At 40.4% G+C, this 22,106-nt stretch overlaps 1 protein-coding gene across 4 annotated transcripts in view; it reads right to left on the bottom strand.

The window, feature by feature from the left end:
- Positions 1-22,106, bottom strand: part of TMEFF2 (transmembrane protein with EGF like and two follistatin like domains 2) — a 313,434-nt gene that overhangs the window by 279,303 nt on the left and 12,025 nt on the right. For all 4 annotated transcript variants that reach the window (XM_089519557.1, XM_089519554.1, XM_089519555.1 and 1 more), the window contains exons 3-4: positions 11,019-11,148; positions 6,072-6,098 (exon numbers count right to left, since the gene is read on the bottom strand). In XM_089519557.1, the coding sequence (XP_089375683.1) occupies positions 6,072-6,098; positions 11,019-11,148 (157 nt within the window). The remainder of the gene's footprint in view (positions 1-6,071; positions 6,099-11,018; positions 11,149-22,106) is intronic.

Raw genomic sequence — 22,106 nt, 5'->3', positions numbered from 1 at the left:
TTCAGGGAGAAGCCAATATAAATATTCTCTCTGTCTGTCTCAGTCTCTCAGTCCTCTTCCTCCTGCTGCTCTCTGCTGAAACATTTCTTGGTCAGGCTCCAGAATTTAAAAAGAACTGTGGAGACAATAGAGCTTGTATAGGTTCCTTTCTTTTGGATTTACAGGGAGTTCTGGGAGTTTCAGTCCAAAAAAAGTAACTTCCAAGCTTTGGAAGGGAACATGCAAATTACAGGAGTCAACTATTCAGATGGTGAGCACTGTTCTCTACATCTGCCTTTCCATTCATTTTTCAAGCACAGGCAACAGACTGGATGTTACTCTGTGGGGTGAACATGTCCCCTATTTCTCCAAGTTGGACAAAGACCACTGAGAAATAGAGGCAATCTTCCCATCTTCCATTTTTGTCTTCCTTTACAGATGGCTTCCCTAGGGCAAAACAGAATGCAAAGCAACAGACAACCATGACCATATAAAACAAAAAGGGCTGGGTGAGAATTGCCATCCTGGGTGAAAATTGAGGAGGAAATCTGTGATAGAAGGAAGGAACTCTTTTTTCTGACAGTCCACTTCATTGCAGAAGGAAGGTGTGGAGCTCTCTCTTTCTCTCTATGAAGGACAAGCTCTTGACTACAACAAAATAGGCTCGGGCAGATGTAGTGTCTTCATCCTCTGGTAACTTTCATGTAGCTTTATTTCAGAATGTATTGTTGTAGCTTTATTTCAGAATGTATTGTTGTTCATCAAAGACCATTAAACAAATAAAAAGATGCCAGGTGTATTGTGTTCAGAGAGACACTAACCACAAGACTCCCCTCTTATCCATAATTCAGTTATGTGGATCTCCCAGTTACGCCAAATTACATTAGTTGTCTCCTGTGTAACTTATGTCAAAGCAGTCCTGCGTTAATAACTGTCCTGTTTATCTGACAATCTTTTTTGACATCTGCCAGGCAGGTTGGATGAATGAGGCTATTTGGATAATGAGGTTCTGAGTTGCCAAAAGATTTGAGAGACCGAGAGAGGGAGATGAGAAAAGAAAACACACGAAACTGCTCCTTTGGAAATGTTGAAACAACCACACACAAATGCAAATATATGGGAATCTTTTGTAACAAATCATAAAGATCAGACATGAGAGGGTTTGAAAAAATATCAGAAATTAAGTCTGAAATTTAAGAGAATAAGAAATATACAGAGAATTTTGAAATTGTTACAGAAGAAATGCAAAAATGGTGGAAATATATTTGATCAGTCCAATGCACTACATTAGGAGCTTCTGTTTACAACACCCCCAATAAATGCCACTAATATCCAAGTCAAGATGTGCCACACAAAGTGAGTGTAAGTACAAACAAGTATATCATGTCTGAGGAAAGAAGTATAGGACATTCCAGGTGACTCGTCATGTGGAAGCTACACCACAAGGATGTGCATGGGAACAGGAAACAAATCCAAATGAATCCATTTGATCTGACAAAAAACAAACAAACACACAACTTCTTGATGACCACAAGTTGAAATCCATTACACACTGAAGCATCAGGCTGAAATGAAAAGATTCGGCTAAAAAACCACCTGAGCATTCTGTCTGCAGTTGTTTACACAAACATCAGGTCAACATGATGGAAAGATCAGCAGTTCATGTTCTCAAGCTAACCTGTGTTCATAGCATATGCTACTTTCACAAGACGTTGCCATATACTGTATATCCTTGATGCCAAACCCCATTTGGCAAATGCAGCAACATGCCTTTGAGAGAGCTGCTACTTCATTCTGCTGTTTCCTTCTTAAACACAGCGTTGTCATGGTGCATAAGGAGTGACAGCACAATGTTTCATATCCAGGTACACATTTTGAGCCACTGTTTCCAGCAATATTTTCGATGTGATTCCAAAATCTAAGCTTACACCAAACATAGTATGCACCTCTTTTATCTCTCTCTGTGTTGTGACAGCTATCTCTTTCAGTCCCCAAGTATTACAGTAAGTTTGGGATGGATATCATGCAAACAACACTCACCTACTGAACTTTCTCAAGAGAAAATTCTTAACTCCACACACAGCACAAATTCATTGTGCTGGATAGCCTGATTCTCAGCAGATGCTGCCGACTGACATAGAAAACCAAAGCCAAACTACCCATCTGGTCAATACCAATAACCGTTAATTTGACACAGGCAAAAGGAAATGAGTTTTCATAAAATTCAGAAATTAAACTAAGCAGTTCCTGTATAAAAGACAGGGCAATCCTGTGAACTGTGTATCCTTATCTAGCTATGTAAAGTAATTTGTGACTGGACTGTCAATGGACTGAGTTCCTCCCAAATGTTCATAATACATAGTATCAGAACATGTAAGTTAATTTTTAAAAAGTAGTTAATAACAATGCCACTCCAAAAATACAATACAGTCAGCCCTTCTTATACACGGATTTTTAATACATGGATTGAAGCATCCGTGGTTTGAAAATGTAAAAAAAAAAGGATGAATTTCAAATATCAAACCTTGATTTTCCATTTTTTATGGGGGATACCATTTTGCTATTTCATTATATTTAATGGGACTTGAGCATCCTTGGATTTTGTTATCCGCGGGGGATCTTGGAACCAAACCCCAGCGTATAACAAGGGTCCACTGTAGTTAATTGCCAATACATTTGCTATTTCAAAAAACCTAAAATAGTTACTGTAAAATATGAATGCAGTTATACAAGGCTCAGCAGAAGCCAACAGTTGAACCATTTCATATTCTTCCTCCTCTATTTGTTCAGCCCTTGGAACCATGAAGGTAATTAAAGAGTTATACTATAAAGAGAGTGAAGTTACCCCATTAAGTTACGATTATGATGGAACTGTCATAACTTCCTTATTAGACAAGGGAATTAATGACTTGTCATATGTAACCAGTTACTTCCAAGCTCTCCTCAGTGCAAGCCATTGGAAAAGAGAAGATATCGAGACAAACAGACCCCACACTCATCCTCAGTGTAAAAGTTTGGTTAATTAAAGCACCTGTGATTGTATCAAAGAGATAACTCCCCAACAAATATGCTAAATAAGGAGCTGGTAAACCTATGGCCTTGATCTAAAAGTGGTCTGTAAGACAACCCATCTGTTTAGCTGCCTCCAGTACTGTGGAAACATTGATGGACCATCAGCTGGTGCACTCTAGTGAAAAAGAGGCAGCTGATTTATAAGAAGGCTAGGTTTCAAACTCCCAGGGTCACACAGGAAGAAACTGTTCCATCACCTGACTCTAGCAGAAAGATTTGAATTGCTGTTCTCTGTAATAAAGATGATGATCTCTGGAATTCCGGATGGGGCACAAAAGACTGTTCTCTACCTTATTATGTCCCTTTGTCTCTGCAGCTGTTAAGCCCCAGAGGAGTTGCCCCTGCTTTCTGGTGAAAACGGGAGAGAACAGGGAGGCACTTCAAACTTTGATGAACTGAGTAATCTCAGTTGAGAAGGTGAAGGTAATGGGAGCATGCTCACAGGTAAAATATATCCTCCTAACCCTTCCTGGAACTTGACAGGGGGCTGGATGGGGTATTGCACAAAGGGCTACAGAACAACACCTTGCATTCCATCAAAAAAGAAACATACATGAACACAATAATAATAATAATAATAATAATAATAATAATAATCAGTTTATTTGTATTCTCCTGCTTCTCCCAACGGATTGAAGCGGTATTACAACCAAAAATCTCCATACAGGCAATCATGTCTAAAATACATATCATAAAAACTTACGTATACATACATCACTGATGTACATCACAACCAATGTCTGCAGTATCAAGAGCAGAGGCTGTTAAAATTATATATATATATATATATATATATATATATATATAAAAACACAAAAATGGAACTTTCCCACCCTCTGCTCTTGAGCTACAGCTCTCAGCATCCCCCTGCCAGCATGACCACAGGAACATCTTCTAAACACAGCTACACAAAGACAAAGCAGTAAGGAAAGAACAAAGGGTTGTCTCACTCAGCATGTCCTAGGGTCAGTTGTGTCCACTTAACCCTAAGGGTGCATCTACACTAACAGGATAACCTAACTTACCTCCAGGTTACTGTAATCCACAGCAACCATGAGCTTGCCTTCACTTTTGCCACACACACCAAGGTAAGTTCTGAAGCACACATCACATAGGCTCCTATACCAATTAAGCCTGGTTTGATATATTGTAACATGTGAAACTACATGGCTGTTCCAGACTTTTCCTTCCTCCTACCATACGTGCAAATCTGAACTCCTATCCTGGCCTCACACCAAGATTGCTATGAAATGTAGTCCACACACACTCACACACACACACAAATATCTGGATTTTCCACTCAAAACCAGGATACATCCCATTTTTTCTTCTGGATTAAAGCCATGAGGTGATGAGAATGCCCAGATTTGTCCCAAATTGTCCCAGATGTTGCTTGGACAGCTTGCTGTGAAAACTAGGTGAGACCATTTTATTTGGTCCAAACCTACACCATGCTGTTCAAAGGTTCTGCATTCAGTGTCTGCATCTGCTACATCCAAAGATAAATAGCCCTCTTTGTCTGAATCCCACCACCACTCCCAAGCATCTCTAGCAAGTTTACCTACTTCAAAACACAGCACCAGGCAGATGATTTTTACTTTTATTTTATTTTTTTTGCAGCTGGAAAGAGGAAGGAGTTGGCTTTGCAACTGACTCAAGGATTTGTCAGTCAGTTGCACACACAGACTCTTCAGCTGCAAACCAAGGAAGCAGGTTGGTCTTGAGTAAAACAAGTACAAGATATGGATATAGGAAGTCCCAGGTTGAATCCCAGCATTTCCAGGTAAGACTGGGGAAAGATTTGTTCCTGAAAGCATGGAGAACTACTGACTGCCAGTGTGGATATATAATACTGAGTTAGATGAACCATAGACTTAATTTGGTACTAGGCAACTTTTCTAGGGCCCAAGAAAGTATCCCCCAAAAGTCAGTGGTGTCCCTAGGGTTGGTGTCACCCAGTGCAGTCACTTATGGGGGAGGGCAGAACTACTGGAGGTGGGACTTCCGGTGGACCTCTGGGGCATGCGGAAGCATACGTGTGCGGCTGGAGATGCCACCACATGGCCCCAGGGAGCAGCAGCTCATATATAGAATGAGCTATATAAGAATCAACAACAACCAGGCCTGCACACCAGTGACAAAGTAGTCACTGAAAATTTACCTACAAGTCATATCATAACAAACAAACACTAAATGAAGGCCTTCCCAAATTCTGAGCATGTCATCTGCAAGAATGAATACAGTCAAATATATTATATAGTATCCCTTAACCAGAAGAACCAGAAACAGTCTGGACACAATTAAGCCAAAGCAAAACACATCTACCATGGGAATTCCATTTGAATCTCATGAATTTCAATGAAAATTCTATACCTATTTACTGAGAGGTAAGTCCCAGTGTCATAAGTGGGCCTGATCCCATAAACATGGATAAACTACAGCCTTAAGTGCTTACTTTTAGAGGGACTGAGCTTGCAACCTATAGAAAGCCTTAAATGAGCAAACTGACTTGGAAATAAATAAGTGTGACATGACCACTGTCAAAACATGTTCTTTTTCATCACTTCCTTGTCAATTATACTCCTCCCAGAAGAAGAAGAAAAAAAAATACTTGAGGGGAATCCCTTGAAACCACTTTAAATTCATTGAGTATGCAATGACAAAAACCTATGGTAAGAGGTCTATCATAGTAAGAGACACAAGAGTACTAGCAACAGTAGATGGAGATAGAGTTCTAGTCGAATCATGAATAATATAAAAACCTCACAGGAGTAACTTATTTTTTTCTTAAAGAAAGCTTTCTGAATTTTCATTAGCAAACAGCTCTTCATTACACAGTTACAGTGGGGCAAAAATGCAGCCTGTCACTAGATGAGAAAAAATAATCCAAACAAGAGACAATATGGGATAGTACAAAATAGCCATCTAGTAAGGCTACTGCATTCTGGTACATAATTTCAATAAATTCGAAGGGGATGAACGGGGTTGGAATGTGGGGGAAAGCAATGAAACATTCCTACCTCCATCTCCAGATCCAGAGCCTGCATCTGTAAGGAAGAATAAGATGAGGGGAAATCAATACACATGTATCTATATGCATGAAGATAGTTTGTATGTATGCAAAGCCACATCCTGTTTAGTTAAATGTATTTGAGCAAACTGTGTATTTGATGGCATTCCTCAGTAAATTACAGAGATCTGTCCTAAATGTTTCATGTGAACTCTGCTGCTGAAATGATTATTATATAAAGTTGCATAAAGATGCTGAAGGTGTCCCTGCTTTAATTCTCCATTTACAGCCCTGAGACGGGCAATGATACTTTCTTTCACTACAAAATTTATTTCACATTCCCTAGGAAGATATTTGTTGAATCTCCCCCCACCCCCAGCCACCTTTAAAGGCAGCTTTCAAAGCAAACAGAAATAAAGCAACATTAGGCTGTAGAATCTGTGGAGTACAATCGAGAACACAAACATGTTGCTCTGATGAGAGACCCAAAACACACACACACACCTGTTCCACAGTACAAATGCAAGCAGCCAGGTCCTACCAATCCCACTCTTGACTACTGACCACAATGAATGGGATCTGTAGTCCAACAACATCTGAGAATTTAAGATTAGTTAAGGCTGAGCGAGACTATAGCTTAAGTCATTGGCTAAATAAAAGCAGTTTATTGACCCTTTCTATTCAAACAGCACTACAACCTCTAGCATTTTAGAGGCAGGAACAGAGGTGTTCAAATTCCTTCTACAATGATAGCTTCTTGAGTTGGCCATCCATCTTTACATGTGGCTAAATAAGACATATGTAATTCTTGTAAAACAGCTAGATTTCTACTGAATGAACAGAAATGTTTCTTTTGTTTTAAAAATATGCATCAAAGAGAGACATTTCCATGAAATCATAAGCTCTATTGTAAAATTGGTTAGTAGCCACCCATGATGTACCCCAGCTACTGCAGTACAGGGGTGATATTCTGAGTCTCAAATGGGGCTTTAGTAGCCATACATGCATAAATATACCAGAGACAGGACACTTCTGTTACCCCACGCTTGACTATCCAATGCCCCAGGGAGTGGGGGGAGGGGGTCTGGCTTGAGGCCTCAGAGCCATTCCAAAATATTTTGAGATTATCAGGATGGTGGCACCTGCTTCATTACTATGCAAAGAAGCCAAAAGGACTGGCTGTGGAAACTTACTGGCAATGGGGCAGCTTTTCCCACTCTATAAGAAGGCCACATAGGACTCGTTGTCTGGTCCTCCAACCCCTTTGTTCTGTTTACGACATTGGCCTCTCCCTTACTTTGTTTGACAAGAGGGCCAGCCCTATGAGGAACACATTCCTGTTGCCCTGAGGAGGATGGGTAAGGAGATATGCCAGAAATGGGTAGCCCCAGTTCTTTTTATGTCATAACATTAAAAGCAGACCTTCTCTCCTTCCCTTGATAGCCCTTTCTCTTCTCTACTCCTTTTTTCCTCTGCCTTCCTTTGGATGTTGTTGGACAAGGCCTGTATTGAAAGCAGGTGGCACCAGATCATGACTGTTTTTGAAAGTTAAGTGGAGTCATTCCTGGGTGGTAATTGGATGGGAAATCATCAAAGGATACCAGTACTATAGGCTATATTTCAGAAAAAGGAACTGGCAAAATCACCTCTTGAATATTCCTTACCTAAAAAAACAACCCTATGACATTTATGACATCACCATAAGTTGACAGGTGAAGGTGTACACACACACACACACAGAGTTAGGACCCTGACAAAAGCTCAAACCCCACTAAGTGGAAAACTAACTACCATCCCCTGGAGATACCTCTCCTCTTCACAATGCCAAGTGCCCTTTCACTGTTGCCCAGAAAACAGGGGTGATGAGAAGGGGCAGCAGTAGATGCTGTTGCCTGCTTGCTCTCTGTCTGCCAATTTAGCAAATGGTGATGAGGAAAGGGAAGAAAGGAGGAACCAAAATTCTAGTGACTGGAGCAACAAATCTACTCTTGACTTTATTGCTGTTCCTCTCTCAGCTACTCAAAACAGGTCTTCAAAGACTAGACCTGAACCTTTCAAAGGTTTCAAACTCACAGAGCTTCCATACAAATTAGAAGATCTGCAGGAGGAGTGACAGTGAAAATGAAAAGTGGGTTCACCAGCCCTCGGTGAACTCCCCACCAGCTGTCTTGCTGATGATCCATAAAGTGAACAGTGGCCTCAGTGTCTACTTGAGCTAGGACTGTGTAATTGCTTAAATGTTGGATATCAGAAGAACAGCATTTGAATTGAGACCCAATGTGGTGTAGTGGTTTGAGTGTTGTACAAGCACTCTAGAGACCAGGGTTCAATTCCCAGTTCGGCCACGAAACCCACTGGGTGACTCTAGGCAAGTCACACTCTCTCAGCTTTAGGGGAGGGTAATGACAAACCTCCTCTGAGCAAATCTTACCAAGAAAACCCCAGGAGAGGGTCACTATAAGTCGGAAATGACTTGAAGACACACAGCAACAACAATAACAACAACAACAGGGTTTAAATTTCTGCTTGGCCATGGAAACCCACTAGGTGACCTTGGGCAAGTCCCATTCTCTCAGCCTCAGAGGAAAGCTAGGGCAAATCTTTGAGTAAATCCTACCAAGAAAATCCAATGAGAGGGGGGCCATATTTGCAGGCATGTAATAGCAGCAAAGACTAAAGAAGGCTAATGGGGGGGGGGGGTGTGTGCCCAAGGGATCCTGGACTGGACACTGTTGCCAGGGGAATGAGAGGTCACTTTTGTCAAGGCTCTGAACTGATTGTTTGCAGAGGACTTTAGGGATCAAGGACCAACTGGCGGACATTCTTGATCTAGTGATAATTCTGGCAAATCAGGCAGAAAGAGAGGCTGTAATTTACTAGGGGCAGGTAAGAATAAAATAGAACAGCTGTTCCAGATTTTTTAAAAAAAGAAATAAACTGTTTGAGCATTTGGTACCAAAGACTTTGGGCAAAGACAGATCAGTTTAATATTGTATGCCCAGATGACTAGTCACTGCAAAAGCTTTGTTAAGGGGCCCTGAAGCAAAACTTGAAGTGTACACTGAACAGGGATTTTCAAGGTAATTTAAAAGCAATTTTAATATTAAAAATCAGGACTTTAAAAAATTGCTTTGATAATAGTAAAAAAGAAAGAAAAGAAAAACGACACAGATCAGAGCTTTGTTTCAGCAGAAACTCAGTTCGCAAACACTTTGCAGTGTCACAGTCAGTTAGAGAAAGCCAGTGGAGCACTTGCAAAATACAACATTGGGATTCTGTCTGAGAGCTGAGACTCAGAATCCAAATTTATCTACAGTCAGACTCAGTTAATCCAGCTCAGTTTGCAAACTTCCATCATCATTCCAATTTTCTTTTTAAGCCTTCATTTTAAACAATACTGCAGTAACGCTCAAATTGAAATAGTGTGTTGCAATTAAAACAAGTCAGCAACCGTACATATGTCTAAAGAAAAGATGAGACAGCAAGCCACTAAAAAACAAAAGTTTTTGCTTACTTTTCAGATGAACAAGTCTTAGAAACAAGATTTTTAAAGATCACAATTTCTGGGTCACTACTTACACATTGCTAGAGTGGATAGGAATGAAATTTTTCCAGGAAAAAAATGTTATTTGTTTAGACTACAAATCTCCTGTATTTGCAAAGTTGTTAAAAACATCTTTCTGCTCATTGCAGAGCTTGGCAAATGGAATTTCAAAGCACAGAAATATTTTCTCACTATTGCCAGACATGTGTAAATGGTGTCATTTCTTGGAATGGCATGCTCTCTGGTTGATGCTTCATGTATCATGCTAAATGACTCCACGAGGGCCCACTCTTGTGGGGATGGCAGTAGGTCTCACTTGGTGACCCTACTTTTAGCACAAACTGTTGCAGCCTCTCCTAGCTTGTGTTTTTCCTTCATTAGTAACTTTTACTTTCTTGATTACATGCTGATGTTGCTTGGCTACATGTTTCCTGGTATCTCTGTAAAATGCTGGTGGGATCAGAAATATTACTATGGTTGCCACTCCTGCCCCAGGTGAATGAACAGCTTTTGTACTGCATACAGATCACAAAAAGACCAGTAAACTATTACTTTAAAGACTGCCATAACTGCCTGCCCTCTTTGGTATGTTTGCCCTTTACCAACCCCACTCCTCTTTTCCTTTACTGGCACTATGGCAAAAATGGGCAAGAATACACTCCAAAATGTTTTGAGGTATCTGCCCTGCTTAGTTAAGTAAGGACAATTCTTCAGTTTTTAACTGTGCATGCAGGGCTAAAACATTTGTAGATTACATATATAATACAAGTGTTTTAAGAAAATACAACTATTCCTTATGCTCTGAAAGATTATGCCAAGATAAAAAAAAATTGCAGGTAGTTTCTGCAAGAGTGCCAAGCTTTCAGTTATTGATCTGAGATGAGTCTGGTAGCACTGCAAATGAGTGCTCATTACACACACACACACACACACACACACACACACACACACACACACACACTCTGCCTCTTGGATTTGGTTTTAGGACATGTTCTAGATCAGGGGAAGCAAAATACAGCTCTGTGACCATATGTAACCCAGAACAATTTATGCTGCCCAACTGTCTCTAAAATTCTCTTGGATTGGCTTCTTCCTCAGGAGGGAGCCATGGTGGTGGCAAAGCCTAAAGGGGTGCACTTGCCCCTTCTTATCCCATGGCGGAAGAAGGGCCTGACCAGATGTCACCCCTCTTTTGAGGAGTCACCCAGTGCGGCCTGCACTGCCTGCACTTCCTGAATCCTTAATGTCTCGGGGAGAGGGAACAAAGAAATAATAATGTTGTTATCATCAAAACCAAACATGTATTTCCTGCCACCTCTGCTTTGCATTTTTGGACATTATTCACAATTTTTCAAAGGGCAGAAAATGTCCCACTTCTTCCAGTTTCCCCACTCCATTCTGAATAACACCTACCAGTGGCACATGATCCTTCTGATACCACAAGTATTTCACTTTGTTGTTTGCAGGCAGCCTGTCTCAAGTAGCATTCATTCTGATAAGTATCGCCGTTGGAGCCACACACAGGCACGTAGTCGCTGTTACACTAATGAGCAGGAAAGAAAGACAGCAACAGTGCGGTTAGTAAATAAATCCAGCCAAGTGATGAAGCCCCTACTCTTTTACATCCAGATTCCTGACTGTGAACAACTTGCTAAAGAACAATGCCATCGGAACTAACTTAGGTCAGGCTCATTCACCCAAACCTACAAGTATTGAAAAGTCCATAAAGAAGGGATATAAAACATTTCAAGCTTTTAGGCATACAGCAAACTGACGGCAAAAGTAACAGGAATTTAAGTAGATGCTGTTGAGAGATTTAAAGAGGCAGGACTGATATAAACTTTCAAAGCAGAACAAGACCTGTAACTGGAATTAACAGAATTTAGGGCTTGGCCCTTCTTTCTCTACTCCTCAGAATGAGTGGGAAGAACCTCTGTGCAAAAACAACAGAAATGAATGTTTCTATGCGTACACATATTATTGTGCGTTACTGGCCCTGCTGCAGTCCGCTATAGCTTGAAGGACATCTGGCTCTCCTCTTCCTCTCTATCATCAGTACAGACTGTCCCTAAATCTCAGGTTTTGGCCTTGAAATCTCAGGGCCTTAGATGCTCCTGATCTGTCAACCCTACTTATTACGGTGGCCCAATAATAGCTGGTTGACCAATCTGAACCATGAAGAAAGAGTATTGGCAATTGCTAAAACGTGAATCTTGTTTGCATAGCACTACATAGCCTTGCATTGAAGAACTATTCCACATTATAACAGTGGGATTCCTAGAACTGACTTGTAAATCTTACATATATACTTCTGTCCGATTTTTATTGGTCTACACAGGAATAGCAGGCATATTTACTTATTTAGTTCCTACCTACTGACTGACCTACAATGACTTGCCTTTCTCCTAGCAAAGGATTTAAGGTGACTAAATAAAACAACAGATACTGAGAGACAAAATGTCTACTATCAGCAAGGTGACCATACTTCAAAAGGGAATTGGTATCTGTTCTTTTGAGCTCTGTTGTTGATAACCCTCAGACCTATAAGGAAAATGAGCCACACTAAGTTGTAGTCAACCAAAGAATTTAGTAAGAGACAGCTACTACCTCATCTCCTGCTGCACCAAGTAACATACAAGGAGGGGTGGGCAATAATATTGCCCCTGGGACATTCATTAGATTTTGGTCTGGTTTGGATGTTCAGATCCCAAGCTGCTAAATCATAAATGCCAAGGAAGGGAAGAAGCAAGTGGAGCAATGGTCCCACTGCTCACTCCAGGCAGACAGAGAACTGAGCATCCACATGGGGCCCCTGAATAGAACTATATGGAGGAAAGACAGACAAACGTCTGGGGTGTGCAGATTTCTAGGATGAATTTAGCAGCCCCATTTGAGCTCCAAACAAATTATGCAGGATATTATAAATTGCAAACAATTTGACCCTTGTCTATGCTAATAAAAACTTGAGACTTCTTGAAACATATTTTACTACCATTGTTCTAGTAGGCAGCATTGCTATTCAGTGCAACTGACTTGACCCTTTTTTAAAAAAGGAAAAAAAAAGCTTCTCACAGAGCCAGGTGTAAGACTGTCGCTATTCATATCATGGCAAAGCCACATGAAGGAGAACAGAACACCTGCAGCAGTGATTAATCTGCACTTTATCGGCCCACCTGAAATTCCTGCTAAGCATTGTACACCATCCATCTTTGCTTCCTCCATCAAACAAAAAGGACAGCTGCCCCCACTACCACCCTGTGTTCATTTTAATAAAAAATAATTCCATTTTGTAATGAAAATTAGGCAACCTACAGAGTGCAGTTATCACAAGATAATCACACTCCGAGGCATTAGAGATACTTGGCTGTGCCCTGTACCTGATAATTATGCCAGGGATGTGATTATCTCATGATTACTGTACTCCTGATATGCCTCATTGTTTAATTAGAACAAATGTAATGATCAAGATTATTATTTACAAATGATCACCTCTGTTTAAAATCCAGTAAAAAAAATTGGAAATAAGTCACCCTGCCAATTAGCTGTTCTGTATTAAAATGTCTCATGATATGCTAATGTGCATGACACACGCACCAGACGAAATGGAGAGCTATGATGATGACAAACTTCAAACGTGCCACAGACAGGAATGATCAGGATGTTGATTAACACGTAGACAGTTATAAAGGTTATCCTGCTTGGTTTCATGGAGGAACAAGGCCCAGGAAATTATTAATACTTGGGTACAGTGACATTTCAGCTTAGCCAAGGGATGAAACATCTTCTGTACACCCTAATGGCTGTTCTATTATTCAGACTCACAGGCCTTTCTCTCTGACTTTCTCAGTTGCTGTTCCACTATTCCTTTTTATGAAACAGATCTAAACCTTCTGACATCTCCTCCTGCTAAGCTACAGCTTTGGGAGGCAGCTCTTTCCATGTCAGTTTGCTTGCTGAAACATCTTTTAGAGCAGAGATGGCCAACACAGAAATAAGGATGGGGGGGGGGGGATCAAAACCATTAAAATAATAGAGGGAAAAGATTTCCCCAACATCTGGAAACCCTGACAAGGAGAATTCTGGATAGATAAGAATGTTCACAATTATTTCTTCTGTGGGAAAAGCACGTGCAAGGTTTTGGCACAAAACATGACCAATTCTGTGCAGAAAGCAATTCTTCTGCACTGAAAATAGCATTTCTGCAAAACAAATGATATTACCCTCATCTGTTTTCTCCATAAGTCCTAAACATCTAATAGTCTTTTATAATTGTGCAGCATGGAGGCAAAAATGGTAAATTTGTTATTCTTGGCAACATAAATGAAATTTGCAAATATCTACAACCCTGTCACCATCCATGGGCTACACCTGCCCACCATCCTTTTGTGTGTCTCCCCTAATTCTCATCAATATTGATGTTTCTGCCACCATTGCAGCAAAAATCCCAGTGATTCTGTTGGGAAACATTATAAGTGGGGAGCATACACAATTTCCTGCAGCAGAATTGCACTCCTATTGGGCTATGCTGTGTACAATACTTGGGCTACAGATCTCTTAGTGCCTTGTTTCACAACACAATCCTTGAGATGTTTGCTCTGCTGTGGTTTCCTGGAGATGAGAAGTCCACTGAGGCCCCATCAACTTGAGATACAGTCCAGTCATGCTTTGGAGCAAGGATGAGCAACTGTGCAGGTGAATGCCAATTTCCACGATCCCTTGTAGGTTGTGCTACATTGTACAGTGTACTACAGTACCTCAATTTTCATCCATGCCCTTCCCAAAATGGTATATGAAAGTAATGATGTGAGGGGGAGGATATCTGCGGATGACTGGGTTCTGGGCTGGGTGAGTATGTATGTCAAAAAGACACTGCAGAAATAATCCAGTTTGAGATGGCTTTAACTGCCCTGGCTTAGTGCTAAGGAATCCTGGGAATTGTAGTTTATTGTGGCCTCAGGGTTCTCTGAAGGCTAAATGTTTCACAAAACTAGTTCCCAGAATTCCCTAGCATTGAGCCAGGGCAGTTAAAGTGGTCTCAGACTGAATTATTTCTGCAGTGTGTTTTGGACCTAGGTGTTTTTATGCACTGCACATGTCTGGGAATTTCCATGGTTTGGGGACAATATTGCCCAAACATTGCACTATTATTATTTTGTTATATTGGTGATTGGTGGCTTTGGGGGACTGGGAGGGGATCCAGGCCATGAAGACCATAGACCACAAGTTCTCCATTCCTCCTTTAGAGCCAACCCCAAGAGCCAGACATATGGCACCAGGACTGAAAAGGCCCTAGGTTCAGGTCTTGACGTCCTCCATGATGTTCACTTGATAATCTTTGGCCAGTCTCTCCTTCACTCCCTGCCCCTCCACTCAGCCCAACCTACTTTATAGGATTGTCATGAGGATAAGCAGTGAGACAGATAAGAACTAATTCCCATCTGTATCAGGAATGTGCCACTGCTCATAAGTAAATAGCATGACAATTTTGCAAAAATGTTCTTTTTGCAGAAAGGAACGGGAAATACTCTTTTTTGCAATTTTCTTTTTGCTGTGAGAAAGACTTCATAAAACACAGTTTGTGAAGTCTGTTCATAGTTTGAAACTTATTCTGTAGAAAATTCACACATGGTTAATATGTATCGAAGACAACAACAGCATTTTCTGAAAAGCAAACTATGTTTTCTAGATAGAAAATAATTCCATGCAAAAATATTTTTTTATGCAAAAGAGCTGTTTTGTGTGAAAAAAATACTGTTTTCTAAACTGAAAAAGCTGTTTGCTGCACAAAACTAAAAGTCTGAATTCTGCACAGAATAAGTCTCAAACTGTGAATATTATCATCAGTCCGTGATTGTTCTTGTCATTGTATCTTGACATTCAAAACACCATTTTTTGACCATTTTAAAAAAAATATGCTTGAAGAGTCTTTCCATCTCTGTGGGTAAAGGCAACAATCCAGGGCAATCAGCTGCCAGTTCTCCAATAATATCAGCTGGGACAAGAAAAACCTTAATGTTCTTTTTGGAAATGATAAATAGAACAATCTCATATGCACATCCTCAAAAGAAAAAAACATGCTCATGGTAGTACTACTAATTTAAGTATGACTAGATAAAAGTATCTGTAGTTGGGCTATTGTAAGAGCCAGTATAGTGTAGTGGTTTAAACGCTGGACTATGATTCTGGAGGCCACAGTCTGAATCCCTGCTTGGCCATGGGAACCCACTGAGCGGCCTTGGCCAAGTCACACTCTCTCAGCCTCAGAGAAAGACAAGCGAACAAACACACACCCCCAAAATAATCTTGCCAAGAAAACCTAGTGATAAATTTGCCTTGATGTGTCATAAATTGGAAAGAACTTTACATATATATATATATATACACACATATATATATATATACTGTATGGACCCTTGGGGAAGGATTATGCAGTTACTGAACTTGTCTTTAGTTGGTAGAAAACAGAATAACCCACAGAAGAGACCAGCTGTGAAATAAGCAGGGAGATGTAACAAATAAGCAGCCATGGATGAAGAACAGGCTTACTGGGCAGGTTTGGTGGAGTCTGTAGAGTGACCTTTCTGTTTTCATGAATGATGCACACAGCTTAAAATTGTTAACGTTTAAAACTGTCCCAAAATGTCCTCTTAGATTTTCCAACCAATTTGCAAATGTCAGAAACTAGTAACTTCTTCAGCAATATCCAAGTGGATAGAGGCAAAACCAAAGTTGCCATTTTAGGTCCCAGGGGAAAGATATTACCTGTCAATACATTATGTTCCCATGGAGATAAATAATGACAGCTGCCTTCTATGAAGAAGAATTCTGCCACCATGGAACTGGAGACAGTGGTGAAGAGTGTTAGGCTACATCTATACTGCAGAAACAATGCAGTTTGATGCTGCTTTAACTGCCATAGCTCCATCCTATGGAATTCTGGGATTTGTAATTTAGTGGGGCCCCAGAACTCTCTGACAAAGAAGGCTAAATATTTCACAAACTACAAATTCCAAAATTCCATTGCATTGAGCCATGGCAGTGAAAGCAATGTCAAACTGCATTTTTTCTGCAGTGCAAATACAGCTTTAGTCATGGATGTGGGAGTGTGCATGTGCCATTTACACATCACAAAACAGAGAGAGAAAGAGGGAGGGAGGGAGGGAAGGAAAGAAAGAAAGAAAGAAAGAGGCAGTGGATTGCTACTTCCAGCATTCTTCACGAATGGCTATGCTAGTTATCTCTGATTGGAATTACAGTCTGGCAATATCTAGAGAGCCATGTTTCCCAACCCTGTCCTAAAAGATATCACTCCTCTAAAAATATGTAGAATTTTGAAAGAATTCTTATCTCAAAATCTTGCAGCAACCAATCTCTGACAGATTTGTAAATTGAAGAGATCTTATTTACTCATGTATCTTCTGGGCCTGTACAGTTATCAACAGTAATATTCTTCTTTCACTCATGCTAGAATCAATATCTCTGCTTGTTTATGCTTCTTTTTTCTCTTGCAACCAGTTAGCAGACTTGTGCACAGAAAATGTCAGCAGGAGTTAAACTCTGATACAGGTAATTCTGCAACTTTATGAAAGATATGTGGCTTAAACCTGTAAGTGTTGGTTGCACTTCTTTGCTCCCAGTCAGCCACAGTGGCTGAAAAAATGCCATCATGGTTCAAGTAAGAGAGAAGGAAGAAAGTAAATGCTAAATGGTGATTAAAATATCTTGACAGATATGTTATGGCCTCTGTGTCTTTATACCAATAGGATGGTGATGCTAAGCATTTCAGTAACAAAAATAACCTCTCTAGGTCTGATAAATTCTTACATTGAGGAGTGTGATATTTCCTCAAAAATGACTAATTTTTGGACAAACATTCTGTGCTCAGCACATTCATTCTCAAATCTGGTAAAAATGTCTATGCCCAGCTATATAGCTATTAGAAAAAGTAAACAGCTCAAACAAAGCTGGAATGAGCTTACTGCTTATCAGTGCTGGTTATTGCAAACCTATGAACAAATTTGTCCAAAACAAACAAACAAACCTATTGATAGTTTCACCTTAGGGTTGCCAAAAGCTGAAAATGACTTGAAGGCACACAACAACCTCAACAACAACAACAACATTTAACTATGTCATTGCATATAATGGGACTTGAGCATCCACAGATTTTGTGGATCCTGGAACCAAACGCCAGCAGATATTGAGGGTCCATTATAAGTAACATGTGTGGATAAGTAGCAGGACAGATTCTAGAAAAATGAAGTAACAAGGCTAACCCATAGGACAGATACTGTCTAACCAAAATTAATAGACACTTTTGGACTGGGTTTTCTTCTAGAACACATCCAAACCAGTGTTTGGGAATTTTATCATTTAGACTACAGTTCCCAGCATTCTTCAGACAGACTACAACTCACAGAATTCTCCAGCCAGTACAGCAAAACGGGAACTTTTCCAGGCTTTGGTGAATACTATATATTCCACCTATATAATAATAATAATAATAATAATAATAATAATAAATTTTATTTGTATACCGCTTTTCCATAGATCAAAGCGGTTTACAGACCATATAAAAACCATTAAAAACATCTCATAAAAATAGATAAAATCCACTAATATAAATTATACAAAATCTGAACACAATCACTTAACACAGTAAGGCAGAGAATCGATGGAAACAGGCATACACAGCTTCATTTTACAGGGGGGAAGGCAGAAGAGGAAGGTTTTGAGCCTCTTTTTAAATGTTACCAGGGAGGTCACAAGATGGAGCACCTCGGGGAGACCATTCCAAATTTGTGGGGCTGCCACTGAATAGTATATGGTCATACAAATGTTGGACTTTGATTCACAAGACTCATTTAGCTTCCATAATTTTCAATTAGATTTTGTCACAGGTTTTATCACAGAATTCTTCTCTGTTAAAAATGACATATTTTTAGTTTTCTATATTTTTATATCTGAAAGGCATAAAACTATGTTGGTGTATAACTGCATGTACATGCGTGTACACATACGCAGGGAGACACAAAAGACAGATATATTGCAGATTTGCTAGTAGCCCAGAATCTCTGCAATTACATATACTTGTACGTAGAGACAAGATTACAAAGCTTATTGACTCATCCTTAGAGGTAGGTAGGCTTCTCCCAGCCTGAACTAAATTGTCTAGGAAATAAAACAAATGCTTCCAGAAAAGACAGAAATAGCCTGGCTTATTTTTTTCAAGCCAATCTAGCTTTTGGAACTGGCATCTCCACTCCCCAAACTACATTGATCCATCACCCCATTTCCCTACTAGGCAATGAGATTGGAGCAGGAAAAGTGGTGGGATTACTGCCACTGTGATCCCACAGGTCACTGGGGCCTTTTCTTCGAATGCCCTTGCAATGTTCTGTAGAGAGAAGGGAGGCAGAAACCTATACTTCCTACTTTCCTCTTCTTTTAATACACCTATATTGCCACCACTGCTGTTTGCATCAGACCGCACAATAACTATCACCGAAGAGTCAAGAGCATTGGGGAGGGACAGGATGTGGGTTGACTGAGGAAATTGGGAATTTTTCTCCAGCTTGGATTTAATTTTGAGCCAGCAAAGATTGGGGGGATTCTTTCTTGACACAGTCATGAGCACATGAAGCTCATCCAAATCCCAAGCTCTCAAGCCATAGTACACTGCAGAATTTTTATGCTCAACAAACACCGCATAAAGAGGCTTCACAGACTTACTTGACTCTTATTTTATCCTCACTGCCATTATTCCCTTCACTCACTTGTCTTTCATATGTAACATTGACTCAGTTCTAGAGGATAGGGCTTACTGGGGCACTACAGTATAAGAATGACATACTTCAAGCCTCCTCATAGAGGGGATTAATGTATGAACCAAATTCTTGTCAGGATGTAAGTAGCTTTCTGTTGTCTTCTTCTGATTGGCCCTTTTAAACAAACTTGTATATTCTGAATATGGAAGAGCTTCAACAGTTCATCCAGAAAGACCATGTTTTGTTTAAGCTAGGAGTGGACAATTCTCAAGTATATGGAACAATGTGACTAAACCCAACTGGAGCATGTACATCAACATCAATCTGCTTGCTAAATATCTTGGGGCCAGGATACTTGATATTTTATATTTGAAAGAGCATTTTCTATCATATGAACCTGCCCCACATCTGAGATCCTTTATGGTGGGCCTACTGCATGTCCTACCACCCCATGTGATTAGGCTGGTAGGTACTTGTAATTTAGGGCCTATACACACAGGCTAAAATAAAGCTGCGTTGGGTCACTTTGGAGGTATGTTGTTTAAATGATGCATGCATCCTAAGAGTCTGGAATCCACGCCAAAGTCATGCTCTAGTTCTAAAGACTGGAGCGGGACTTTGGCACAGCTTTGGAACCCTTAGGATGCATGCATCATTTAAACAACATACCTCCAAAGTGACCTGAAGTAGCTTTATTTTGGCCTGCCTGTACGGACCCATAGTTTTCTTTCCACACAGCAACAATCTAGGCAGAAGGCTCATATTGCAGCAGAAAAACACAATTTGTTTAAAAGAAAAACAAAAAAATTAAAACAACAAACAAGGACAAGTAACAGTGGCTCTGGGTGTATAGAAAAGGCAGCTTGGTTTAGTTTGTTGTGGGCTGTGGTGATGGTCTGACAGTAACCTGGTTGCTTTCTCTTACAGATTAAGTACAGAGATGAAGAGTGCGTCTACATTCTAGAAATAAGCAGGAAAAGGACAGGGTGGCATAGGTGGGGAATACGTGGCACCTCAGAAGCCCCACTCCCACGCTTAGCAAAACCATGCATGTTTTAGGTGCTTAGGCTGGGCTGCTCCAGCAAGCACTATGACACTGAACAGAGCTGCATACGGGCTGGCCCAGGACATTTTGTTCCCCGTGGTGAAGGACAAATTGGGGCTTCCTCCTCAATCCATGTACAGAAGCCAACAACAGGCAGTTGAACTTTACTTCCACACATGCATTGAGATGGCATCCTAAGTCAGCAAACCATTGTAGAGGGCCCATGAAGGTCATATAGCATTAACAGCTCTGTCTTCCAATAGAAGGAAAGAGCTGGAGAAGTTATCACTGCGAGGTAACTGGAAAGCTGCCTTCACTGTTTTGCCTAAAGGTAGGACCAGCCAGAGAGTCAGCATGGTAGAGAGGTTTGAGTGTAGGATTAGGACTCTGGAGGTCAGTGTTAGCATCCCCATTCAGCCATGGAAACATACTAGGTGATGTTGGGCAAGTCACTCTCTCTCAGCCCTAGAAAACGCCATGGTATGTTCACTTTAGGGTCTCCATAAGTCAAAAATGACTTGAAGGCACACAACAACAAAGGAGTAGCCTGCAGGAAAGAATTTATGCACTTACAGTAGCCAAAGAGCAAAATAAGAATAATTCCCTCCTGCCCTGAACTGAAAGCTGGTGGACAACTTGGGAATAAGTAATAGAATAGTTGAAAATGGATGGATGTCTGTATAATTATCTCCACATCCTTCCTTGCTTTCCCCTATTAAAACAATCAAGAATCTTCTGAGATACTAAAGCTGTTGCTGAAAGGTCTCCCACCAGGGACGTAGCCAGGATTTTGGGAAGGGGGGGGCTTGGGCACATTGGTGTGTACATACCACGTGCACGGGTGCCATTCATTGTATTCCAGCGCAGTTTCAGGAGGAGGGGCCCGGACCCCGCAGACCCCCTCCTTTGGGTAAGTCACTGCTCCCATGGCTGGGAATGATGAGAGCATTAGATGCCTAGAACTGGAAGGGGCCTCATGGGCTGAGTCCAACCCACTGCTTAGTACAGGACCTTCAGCTAAATCTTACCCAGAAAGTAGCTGTCCAGCTTCTTTCTGAAGATGTGCAAAAAAAGACCAAGATATTGATCCCATTGCTGAACATTCTTCTCTGAGGTGCTTTTTCCTTTCTGCTAGATGTTTACCATAAAATACAATTAAAATTAATATATGCTTCCTTTTCATGCAAGGACTTGCATGTTGAAGAACAAACATTCAGCACTGTTGGCTTTTTAAATGCATCATTATTTTCTCTGCAGGCTTTTATACTTTTTAAAGATTGCTTGCTTCTTCTTCTTTTTTAGAATTATGTTGTTGCACCAAGATGTTTTTGTAAACTGTCTTGAATAGTAGAAGGAGGATTTTTTAAAAAAAGAAATGAAAGAAATCATTTACATTATTTAATTTCTGATTTTTCAAAAATAATGGCTACTAACATGATTAACATTCAGATAACATGTTTCTAGTACCATCCCAGTATTTTCACCTATGGTAATTGTTTCAGCTGGTCTGTCAGGCAAATCAGGATGGTGAATTCCTTTAGGACTATTATAGTAAACCCAGGCCCATCGTAGACCAGCTCAATAGCAGTAACAACTAAGCAGTTATTAGGGGGCAAACTACCTGTTACACATAAAAGTGTGAGTAACCAAACCCTTTCAGCTTTTTTTTCTTATTTTAGGAAAAGCTTC

This window comes from Sceloporus occidentalis, unplaced genomic scaffold (assembly GCF_023333645.1).
Source record: "Sceloporus occidentalis isolate IW3139 unplaced genomic scaffold, rSceOcc1.0.p SCAF_4, whole genome shotgun sequence".
Taxonomy (NCBI): Eukaryota; Metazoa; Chordata; class Lepidosauria; order Squamata; family Phrynosomatidae; genus Sceloporus; species Sceloporus occidentalis.
This window is presented reverse-complemented; position numbering and strand designations above follow the sequence as displayed.